At 26.5% G+C, this 12,594-nt stretch overlaps 1 protein-coding gene across 1 annotated transcript in view; it reads left to right on the top strand.

Moving 5' to 3' along the window:
* LOC100205428 (E3 ubiquitin-protein ligase TRAF7) overlaps positions 1 to 12,594 on the top strand; it is a 56,462-nt gene that overhangs the window by 19,854 nt on the left and 24,014 nt on the right. The window contains exons 4-5 of the mRNA XM_065794013.1: positions 4,806 to 5,090; positions 7,345 to 7,498. Coding sequence (XP_065650085.1) covers positions 4,806 to 5,090; positions 7,345 to 7,498 — 439 coding nt within the window. The remainder of the gene's footprint in view (positions 1 to 4,805; positions 5,091 to 7,344; positions 7,499 to 12,594) is intronic.

A 12,594-nucleotide genomic window follows, 5' to 3' on the forward strand; every position in this document is an offset into this window, starting at 1 on the left:
CTACCCACTGTACATTAACATCAACTCTAACCACCCTCCTAATATTATCAAAGCCATACCAACGATGTTATCCAAACAAATTATCATACGTAATCCAACAAAGACATATTTAAAAAAGCTGCACCTTTTTATGATAATGCCTTGGCGTCTAATTGTTTTTAAGAAAAAATCTTTTATAAACCAAATCATACTGCAACAAAATCATAATCAATATCAAATAACATTTTATGGTTTAACCCTCCTTTTGTGCTTAATGTAAGAACAAATGTTTTAAGAATTTTCTTAAATTTAGTTAAAAAACACTTTCTGAAATCTAGTAAATTTTTTCTTCAACAAAAATAACTTAAAACTAAGCTACAGCTGTTTTCCTAACATCAAAAGTATTAGCACTGCTCACAATCAAAAAGGTTTATCCGGTACTAACACCTCAACAAACCAGCCATGCAACTACCGACAAACTTTACAATGCCCTTTGAAAGGAAAATGCCTCCAAAAAAATATAGCATACTGCTGTAACGTAAAAACTTCACCACAAGATAGTGGGTTCAATTATATTGGTCTAACAGAGAATACTTTTAAAGACTGTTGGTACAAAGACAAAAACTTATTATAATACAAAAGCAGAGCAAATTCAACAGAGCTTTCCAAGTTCATGTGAGAAATTTGTGCAACCTTTGCCTAACTGAAAAGTATCACATAACAACATCAAAATAAAGTGTCACATAACAACATCAAAATTAAAATTATTAAACAAAAGAAATGAGTTGGTATCAAAATGTTGCCACGAACACAAATTTTTAATCAACAACTTTAATGTCATCAAAGCGGACACTACATAGTATATTTGTAATTAATTTTTTTGTCATTAAGATTATTTATAATATCTGATGATCGCTGTTGGCGTGAAACTCTGAGTCATGTTTCTTAAACTATTTGTTATTCAATTTTACAAAATATAATTTTCTCTACTCTGTATTGAGCACTCTATACCAGTATTTATCAAAACAATTATTGTATATATATATATATATATATAATATATATATATATATATATATATATATATATATATATATATATATGTATATCTGTGTGTGTGTTTATATATATATATACTCATTTATCAATTATTATGCTCAATTATTTATGAATAATTTTCCATTTTATAATAGGATTTGAATATTCCTTTTTTTTTTATTTCCCAGAAACTTGTATTTGACTTTGTATATGACTTTGTACATGGCTTATATTTGTTTTAACCTTTTTACTGGTTTTTTCCAAGCATTCTTTATTTAGAACAGCTCCTGTAGCTTTAGTTCACTTTTGATGCGCTCCACATTGTTTTGAATGAGTTTTACTTCTCTTTTGAATGAATCATTGACCATATCAACAGATTTGACAAAGTTCTGGAACTCAAGATATCCTGGAAATTCTTTCTAAAAGTTTCATCTAGATGCATTTTTCTATACTATGCCCCTGAAAGATAAAGATTAACTATAAGTCTTTAGAAACATAAACAGTCAAAGAAAAATCTAAAAACATTGAGTTTTTAGAATCTTTTGCAATATCTTTCCATGTCCTTGTAAATGGCCACTGAAAGAAGAGGCTAATAACATTACGAATTTAGATGGATCCAAGTACCAAATATGATTTTCCCTTGATTTTACAACAACTTTAGGTTTGAAGTTAGCATAGTGACACATCTGCTATTAGTTCCTCTGACCCTTAAAATAGTTTAAGCTTCGTTATTCAAGTTATAATATTTTTTATATTATATTTGTTCGTTAATTTAAGAAATTAGTTATTTAAGCAAACTTGAAAGTCAGCAGAATCTGCAAACTCGTTTGTCATGCAGACCAGAATAGAAAAATATACTCAGCCATCCTATTCATTTCTTTGATAATATTTTCACTCAGATTAATGACCCTTCTGATTCTTGGCAGCAGTAGCTTAAATTAAGGCTTTGATCTGTATTACACATGATGCATTTTTTTTTCTTTGATCTCTATTACACATGATGCATTTCCTAGGCATTTCCGATATGTTGTGGATCCCTCTAGGGTCCATTAAACACAGTTTAACAACCTTGCTGTACAAAATTTTAATTTTTTCCAGTAGCTTTTTTATTTCTTAATTTCCATCTTTCAAAAGAAAACTATAAATTTTGTCCATCTTGATGATATTTTATTATTGATATTTTAATGTATACTCTAGTTTTTTTCTGTATAAAGTCATTTTTTCTTCCATACTTTTTATGTATATAAGTTATATAATCACCTTCCTAAAATATTTATGGCAAACTAAATAATAATTTAAAGAAACACTGAATTTAATATTCTTTATCCTAACAATAGTCTGCTTAAAGCGAAGTAACAAAAAAATGTCTACTAGACCATCCAATTTGAGCATTTAAATACTAGGTATTTTAATATATTTGTATGTTTTTTTACTATTTGACATACAAATAATTTTTTTTGAAATATTCAAAAAACTTTTAAAATCAAAAGACATGTTAAGCTTTGCAGCCAAATATAATTTAAATATTAGAAATATTAAAGTAAATATTAGACTAAAAAAAAAAATTTATCATTTTCTCAATATATTAGAAAAGACAAATAAAAAATTTCTAAACATTTTTATACAGCTTTGATGTGGAGAAATAAAATTTTTTGTATTGTTTTTATTTTGTGTGTTCTTCTATTTCTTTTTCAATTTTTTTCTCTGCGCAGTGGCCTTGTTTGTCAGGGTTTATATTTCAATTTAAAGAGTTGAGAGAAGGTTTTAATCACAAAAAGTAGTCTCCTTGACTGTAGTGACTCTCTCAGCCTTCAAGAGGTGAAAAAACATTAAAAAAAAAAAGTTAAAAAAAAATCATCATCAAACAAATCTTCAATATCCTCAAAGTTTATTGGTACCAAGGATTTGATTGACAATAATATGGAAGAAGAAACAAAAGATCCCACAGAAAATTAGTACTTTGATTACAATTTATTTTTTGTTTAAGAAAATAAACATGTTATGACATAGAGCATTGACGTTGATCGAATTATTATCAATTTAAAAGGTGTTATATGAAGGCTTAAAAAATTGGATTTGAAGTTTTACAACAAAATGTAACTAAAATAATGGTAAAAAAACCTCTAGTTATAAACCCAATGGAAATCTTTGAGTGTAATGTTTTGGGGATTTTTAATTCTATCAGGATGTATTAATCAAGTTGAACTTTGATTCCATTTCTAAAAGTTATATTTTTGTGCTGCAAAAACCTTTGAAGTTCTCGTATCAGTTGAAACTGGCGTATATAAATTGATTAAAAAATGATGCATATCTTATACTGAAGGAGTTTACAAATATTTTATTTGAAAAATTGCAACCAATGCACACTGATACAGCCAAAAAAGTGATAAATGCTATCAAAAAAAAAGGATAGACAAGAGAAAAGATCCAGTTTTAATGACTTTCATAATTTATCTACAGAGTGATACCAAAGTTCTTACGATCATTTTAAATATTTCTCAAAAAATACAGCAACTTCATTTGCTTTAAAAATTTTCAACATTTACAAATTAATTTATAGATTAGCATGTTAATATTAACAATGATTTTTCCTTGCCTTGACTTGATAGCAATGATTAATAGAAATAACATCGCTTGTTGAATTGCAAGAAGAACTCAAAAAAGTACTTCAAAAAGAGCTTCAACACGCAATATGTTCTATTTCAGATTAGATTCTTACAAAAAATGATTGACGATCCTATTACGCTTTAATAACATTTTAACAACACAATGGCCTCAACACAATCTTTTGAAAGAAATAATGAGATGTTAAATGTTGACAATGTGTTTAGATTACTCAAAATCTCAAGAAGCTTTTTTATTTTATTTGCTATTTCAGTCTTCTCCATTTAAAATTTAATGCCAGTGCATGAAAAAGCGCTGGCAGTATGGTCTTTTTTAAGTTAGCCTGCACGATTTAAAAAATTCATTTTTTTTCTGCTATTTAAATTATGAAAAAAATAGCAAAAAGAATGCTTTGAATAAATAGAAGATAAAATAGTTTTATCTAATTTTTATAATTTAAAAAAAAAAAATTCTCATAAAAGTTGAACAAATGAACAAAAAAAATTTTGTGCAATTTAAAATAAAACGTTTTTATTTTTTTTGGCAAGCGCCTTTTTATACACGCCAAAGTTTTTGTGGACGTGTGGGCAAGCACGAAAAGACTTAAGCGTGAAAGCGCTGGCTAAACAGAGAAGACTGCTATTTGTATAAGTTATTTTGCAAAATAAAAAAGAAGAAGAATTTTAAGACACTTAATTCACTTTTATAATGAAATGTTTTTAGAAAATTATTTAAAAGAATAATCATTAAACTCTTTTTTATTAAACTATTAAGTTATTATTGTTTAATAATTCATTTTAGTTCATTTTTCTTAATACATTATGTTACTTTTGATAAACTATTAGTATTTGAATATTTTTTTGTTTATTCGATGTTTAAATAGTTGAAAAGCTCAAGTAGTTGGATGGTCTGTTGCCTTCGTTTGTATGAAAATTCTATCATTTTATTTTTTTTTAATGTTTAAATGAGTTTTTTTGATATTTCCTGTAGAGTTAAAAAAAGCAAATATTTTTAAATATACTTCAATTTTATTTAAATAAATAATTTATATAAATAAAATTATATTTTGTTCAATCTAATAGAAGACAACAGCTGAAGCCATTGATTTGAAAATCAAAGACTTAAAGTTGGATTCTGGCTTTTTGTTTTTCTAAATTTTTTTTTATTCATGGTTTTTATTTTAGCAATGTTATCAATCTTTCAATACAAGTGGAAAAACTTTCTCAAAACATTGAAAAACTTTTTTATATACCTAAAACCAACAGCATTTATCAGCCTGCCTCAAAATCTATTTCTGATATCTCATCACAAAATTGTAGACGGACAGTCTCAACAACCGGATTAAATACATTAGATGATGCTCGGTCAAGATCAAGTTCAAGTGCTCCTTCACGAATGTTTAGCTTTGCTGAACCTAAAATTGAAATGTGGAAAATGCCACTGTCATTTAAATGTGTTGGAACATTTAGGTGATTTTAATTATTTTTTTTATAAATAATAAGTTAAATTAATATTATAGATGGATTTAGTAAACTAAAAAAATTAAATCAATTAATAACTTTTAATTTTTATTCTTAATGTGAGCATTTTTTGAGGAAAATATTCTCATATTTTTTCTTATAATTTCTTATAATTTCTTTTATTTTAGTCTATTTTAAGAGCTTTAAGAGAACACAGGTCAAGATTTATAAACCTCATGAAATGTTTACTTTATTAATTCTGCTCTGTTGATTTCAAAAAGCTGAAATCTGAGTATTTCTATAAGATCAGAGAAAATAATATTCCAAAAAAAAAAGTGCTACAATAATTACCTACTGTTTAATCAATAGTCAATTTTAAAATGTAAATTAAATGTACAAAAAAACATGCAATACAGCCATAGTGTAAACTAAATAATCAACAGTCCTTATTAAGGTCTTGGGAACTAAATGAGCTTTTTGGTTGTTTTGTTTTTTTGTAACTGCAATCAGTTTCCAAAAGTAAAAGCCTATAGAAATCTACCATTTTTTGTCTAGGTGGAATCTTTTTTTTATTATTATTCACTTTCATTATTCCCCAATGCGTCAGAGGGGACAGATTTTCTTTAAATAATTGCAACTCTTACTTAACACTACCTACAAAACATGTTGTTAAACAAGGTCACTGCATAGAGAAACAGGATGATTGCAATACTTCCAGAAAATCATTCTCTTTGTTTGTCGCTAACTGCATTTGTTTGGAAGGAAAAAGTCAAGTTGTAAATCAAGACATACATCTTGATTAATATTCTGCAACTTCTGGGGTACCTCAAGATTTTATCCTTGGTCCTGTTTTGTTTCTTATCTACATTAATGATCTCCTTATTTTACCAATCAATTTGATAAAGTTTAGCATGCTGGTCTTCTCCATAAACTCTCTTCTTACATTGTATCAGGTATTATCTTTAAGATTATTGAATCCTTCTTTACCAATCGTAGTTTAATAGTTATCCTCGATGAACAGCATTCTTCTTCATTTCCTGTAACTTTAAGGTTCTATCCTCGACTCTATGCTTTTTTTAATTTACCTTAACTCTTACTTCCGATCTTTCTTGGAAACCATATATCAAATCCATTGCAAAATTAGCATCTGCTAAGGTTGCATCTCTTTATCATGCTCGCCACTTTTTTCCTCTGGATTCTATTCTTTATCTCTATAAAACTCTAAACCTTCCTTGTATGGAATACTGTTGCCATATCTGGAGCGGATCTTTAAATGATGCCCGTTCTTCTTTAGACAATGTGCAAAAAAGCATTATAAATATAGTTGGACCTGCTCTTGCAGTCAAACTTCAATGATTTTTACATTGTTGTAATGTTGCTTCAATTTCTCTTTTCTATAAATACTATATTCGGTGCTGCTCTAAAGAGCTAGCGTCTCTTGTGCCATCTATTAAAGTTCATTCTCGTGTTATTCATCATTCAAGTCTTATCCTTTTACTGCAACTGTTCCTAAGTGCTCCAAAAGTTCTTATTTGTCTAATTTTATTCCTTGAACATCTATAAATGTCATCTTTTCTATGCCAGTTCTTCCAATTCTAATAGTGGTTAAAAGTTACTTCCAACTCTAATAGTGGTTGCTTTCTTTTTGAAAATGAAGATGTTTAAAAAATATATACATATATATATATATATATATATATATATATATATATATATATATAATATATATATATATATATATATATATATATATATATATATATATATATATGTTTAAATTCAAAGTTTTAAATTTTTATTTATTGGGCTTTTGTAGTACAATTATTATCCAGTTATATATCTATTCATAATTTCATTTCACATGTAAAAAAAAGTTTGTTTTATTTATAAAGCTTTCGTATAAAAAAAGTTTATTTCATTTTACCTTTACATAAATGCAATTTGTTCTCATAAAATCTAATAAATAGAGTATACAATAAGTGAGATTTTTTTACTTTTTAAAGGGTTTTTTTCATAGTGTTTTTAAAGGGTTTTTTTCAAGGTGTTTTAATATCTTGAGGTTTACTCTTGTTTATAAGCACTTCTGATTAAAGCATCAAAACATAATAGTAGATATTTATTTGTAATCAACAATATCTTTCTGACTAAATAATACTATTAATTGTAAATTTTTATTGAATATTAAATTTTAATTATTTTTCAGTTTTTAGTTATTTATTTTTGGAATCTTTTATATTTTAACATTATTTTTAATTTTACACAGAGGCCACAATGGCACCATTCGATCAATTGCTTCAAAAGGTATGTATGTATTTAGTGGAGGTGATGATCAATCTATTAAAGTTTGGGATATTCAAGACAAAGATATGAAAAATTCTAAAGGTTGCATTGCAACACTTAAAGGTCATACTGGAGAGGTAACTTGGTACTTCTTTTTTACAATATTTAAAAAGATGTAATATTTTTGGGTAATAATATATGATTATGTAACAATATGATATGATTGTATAATAATATGCTTTGATTAAATAGATTTAATATTGGAATTAAAAGTTTTTAACTATTAATTCCACTGTTAAAACTGATGACCTATTGTTCCATTAAAAAAACCCAGTAGTTAATGGGAAAAAGGGAAGTTTTGTCCACCAAGAACGTCTTTAACACTCCAGTTAAAAAGAAATTGTTCTATAATTTATAAAACTTTTCAAAATACATTGTATAAAGTGAGGTTGTTGAAAGACAAGATTCAGTGAAGTACTTATTAAATTATTCAAAAAGTAATACTAATAGATAATAGGTAATGCTAGAGTGAAGTCATTCAGTCTGATGACACTAAAAGCACCATTAACAACAATGGCTGAGGAATATAGAAAAAAGCTTTGGTCACTGGAGTGTAAGTATAAGTATAAACCCTGGCTAAGAATGTGGCTATGAGAGTCTTTTAATCAATGGATGAAGGCTGAAAAGCTTTTTGCTCACAAAAAACAGATAGGTTTGGTGAGTTTTAAAAATTTACTTTTAAGGTCACAAATCTGCTGGAAATAATGTTTGTTTTTTTTTTCATAATATTTTCAGACACTTTATTATTGCTTTGAACTAGAAAGCGTCACTCAATTGTAGGTAGTGTATAACACCCTTAGCAGTAGGCTATGCAGTTTCCATACGTGATTTAAAGTTGTAACAAAGGTTACAACTTATATGATCTTGACAATGCAAACTTAATATACTAGCTAGGACACCTTTCATGTTCAACATGACACTGTTAATACTCTGAATTTTACAGTTGTAGATAGAATCTTTGAGAGCTACTACAAAGTTCAGAGAAATACGAAGAACTTCTTAAATAACTTCTGAACAGTTAAAGTAACTTTTAAAGCTGTACTTTCATATGGAGATAACAGGAAAAGTTGCATAGCCTCTACCAAGGAAACACAATCCAAAGCCTATGAGTAGAGAGGAAAAGTTCCTGCTTTATCATTCTAACCAGGAAACAATTTAATACAGATTTAATTTTATACCAGCCTATTTAAAAAAGAAAAGGTGCTGGTCAACAGAAAATTTTTGCTTATCCCCAAAGTCTTTGCGTAGGAGGAGGCCGTTTACAAGACAATAAGTAAATGCAGTCAAATACTAAGTTGAGTATTTTTTAAAAATTTGTTGTTTTAATTTTAATTTAATAAACAAAATATCAACATATATACTTTTGCATTATTGTTTAGGCTTGTAAACACCTGGGTTTGAATTGGAAGAAGTTTTATTTTGTTGTTGCACAATATATTATACAAACTGAAAGCTGATGTAAACATAACTCAAATGCTTTTTTTTCTAAATTCTTTCTAGAGTTTCAAACCAATAAAAAGCATATAAAATAGTTTAACAAACTACCTTGTTTAGCTAATAGCAAACATATAGTATTTTCTCAAACTGCTGTCTATAATATATTAGTCTATAATATAATCTTATAAACCTGTTCTGAAAATATCTCACACAAGAAATTGATTTCCTGACATTTTTTAAAAACAGCTATGTAAAAAATCAAGAGTTTAGCCGAAGGCTATTTCAGACCATATTTCAAAAAAAACTATATCTTAACAATTAAAATACCTTAAATTAAGTTAAATGCCTTAAATTTGTATCATTATTTTGAAACTCTAAAGAGAATTTAGAAAACAAAACATTAGAATTATATATACATCAGTTACCAGTTAGAAAATCATATTGTGCGACAAAAAAGCAAAGCAACCACCAAACTCAAACCAATGTGTTTATCAACTTGCTCATGCAAAAGTATATATATTGACAAAACCAAATAGAAAATTATTTCAAGTGTTTAACACCAAGGAGTGTGTAAAAACTCAACACCAAGGAGTGTGTAAAAACTCAACATTAAGGATTGTGTAAAAACTGGGAAATAGAAGAATTAAGATAATGGCACTAAAAACTATAAACTTGGAGACTATTTTTTATAATATTTTAACTGGCATTACTATTATAGTATTTGATTGATTATAGTATTTATTATATATTATAGTATTATATTTTATAGTATTTTATTTTCTTTTAATGTCTTCATTATAATTTTGAAAAGACATTTAATGTCTTTTTTTTTACTGTTTGTTTTAACAGAATAAAATTTCATTTTTTTTATTTTATAAAAAGATTTAAGTTAATAAAGTTTTGTTTTGTTTTGTTTTTGTGTAAAAAACATTCAAAATTAATTACACACTCATACCACGGTGAACCAAGGAGACTGCCAGGTTTTATGTCATGGCACTCATAAAACCTTTTAAACATAAAAGCATTTGTCCTGTAGGTTTCAAAAATTACATTTTTAAAATCTGGACTAAGTACTTAAGGTCAAAAACAGGGCAAAATAGTAAGCCTGAGAGGTTCTTTGCCCCATATATAAAATTGGAAATCTTTTTTTTTTTAATATTAATAAATTTTTGTTTGTAATTAATCTATTACATCAAATTGTTTAGATTTTTTAATGAAAAAACTCTTGAAAATAAGCATAAATGTTTTTATTTAATTTTATATATAAATAACATCTACAACAGCATAGTTATAAATATCGGTAACAGTACATCCATATCTAAATTAAATCTAAAAAAAACATTAGATCTAAACAGTATTCCCACAAATATTCTTATAGATTTTAACTATGAATTTTCAAATTTTCTTTCTAAACTATTTAATACCTCATTTATAAATGGAACATTTCCTGATATTTTGAAATTATCTTGCGTTATTCCAATATTTAAAAATGGCTCTAAACTTTCATGCACTATCTACAGACTATTTTTCTCTTTTTCTCTATTCTCTTTTTCTCTTTTATTTCTCTTTTATTTAACTCTATTTCTCTTTTATTTAACGTTAGTAAGCTTCTTGAGAAACTTTTGTATTCTAGAGTGTACTCTTTTCTAAACTCATTTAATTGTTTAAATGATTTTCAATTTGGTTTTCAATCAAAACATTCTATTTGCCATACATTATTAAGTATAATGGAAAAAATTAGGAAAGGTCTTGATACTGGTCATTTCGTTTGTGGTGTTTTTATCGATTTGTAAAAAGCTTTTGATACCGTTGACCATAATATTTTGATTTCTGAATTAAATTATTACGGAATTTGCGGTATTGTAAATGACTGGTTTCAATCTTATCTTTCCGATCGAAAACTTTTTGTAAGTATTTTTAAGTATTAATGGTTTCAATTCTAGAAATAATTCAGTTTTGTGTAGTGTTCCTCAAGGTTCTGTTCTAGGTCTTTTTTTATTTTTAATCTACGTTAACGACCTAGTCAACTCTGTTCACTTCTCTTCAGTTCATCTGTTTGCTGATGATACAAATCTCTTGCACATCAACAAATCATATCATTCTTTACGTAAAAATGTTAATTCGGATCTAAAAGGTATAGTTAACTAGTTAAATCCTAATCTAATATGTCTCAACCCCTAAAACTATTTCTTTAAAAATGTTGAAATCAAAATCAAAATTGATGATAAACGGCTATATCCTTCAAGAGTTATTAAATATTTTGGTGTATTAATTGATTGCAATCTTTCATGGAACTTTTATATTAATGAACTAAGCAAGATACTAAGCAAAATCTCGAGCTAATGGTATGCTTTTGATAATTCGTCATTATATCAATAAAGTTACACTAAAGAATGTTTACTATGCATTATTCTCATATCATCTTAAATATTGTTGTCAAGTTTGGGGTCGAGTTGGAAATTATTGCATTAACAAGTTGCTATCGTCTCAGCGTCAATCCATTAGAATAATAAACTTTCAACCAATTAAATCAGATACATCAAAGTCCTTCAAAAAACTTTTCATTCCAACATTTCCAGCGCTAGTAAAGTATGCTGATCTTCTTTTTGTTTTTGAGTCCTTAAATAAAAACTTACCATCTCCTATCAGAAACTTGTTCACAGAAAGTAAACTATTACATTCCTACTCTACTAGAAATATACACAATAGAAAACTAAATGAACCATCTTTTAAAACCCAGAATTGTAAAAATTCTATTGTTTATCAGTGCGTTTTGAATGGAACAGGAGCCTTGCATGCTTTTTAAATGAGTCCAAAAAGCTATATCCTAAAATACCTTTACTCCATCTTAAACAATATCAGTTTAAAAAAATTCTTAGAAATTTCTTATTCTAACTTTAAGACAATATTCTTACAATCAAAATATTCTTTTAATTTTCTTTTTGTCATTACTATAATTATCATCAGTACTTTTTTTTTATTTTTTTTATTATTAAAACCTGCAAATTATGATTTCTACATGTTTTTTTTAATGTATGTTCTATGTGCTTTAATCTATGTGTTTATGGTCCAAATGTTTCAATGAATGTCTTTGCTTATTATTACTTATATTATGTTTAAAAATTGGTGTCACTCCTTTGATCAGATTTCTGTATGAGTGACACCATCCTTAATAAATCATTAACTTATTATTATAAATAATTTTATGCTCGTAACTACCATAGTATTAGTTATTATTATTATTTTTTCATTGTAGTTATTGTAAACATACATATTATTACTATAATTTGTATTTTTTTTTTTTTTTTATCTTATATTATTATAATATATTATCATTATTGCTATTATTACTATTATCAAAACTATTGTAAAAATGATTTACAGAAAATAAATACCTTATTGTTGTTGTTATATCAATACATGTATACACCTATGATTATTATATGAATTTATATACATCTATTTAGATATATAAATAAATGTACACACAGACGTGAATATACATATATTCCTATATATGTATAAAAATATATACTTGTATGTTTGTATATCATGTATGTTTATATATCATGTACATGTATATATGTGTACACACGCACTTATATCTGTGGCTTAATATAAGATAGTAAAAATCTCTTCTACTAAAAGTATCTCTTCTACTTCTTTTAACAAGCCACAGATATATAAGTGTATATGTAGATGCATCAACATTTTTTTTTATGTACCTAATATTTTA

The sequence above is a fragment of the Hydra vulgaris genome, chromosome 03, assembly GCF_038396675.1.
Source record: "Hydra vulgaris chromosome 03, alternate assembly HydraT2T_AEP".
Lineage (NCBI taxonomy): Eukaryota > Metazoa > Cnidaria > Hydrozoa > Anthoathecata > Hydridae > Hydra > Hydra vulgaris.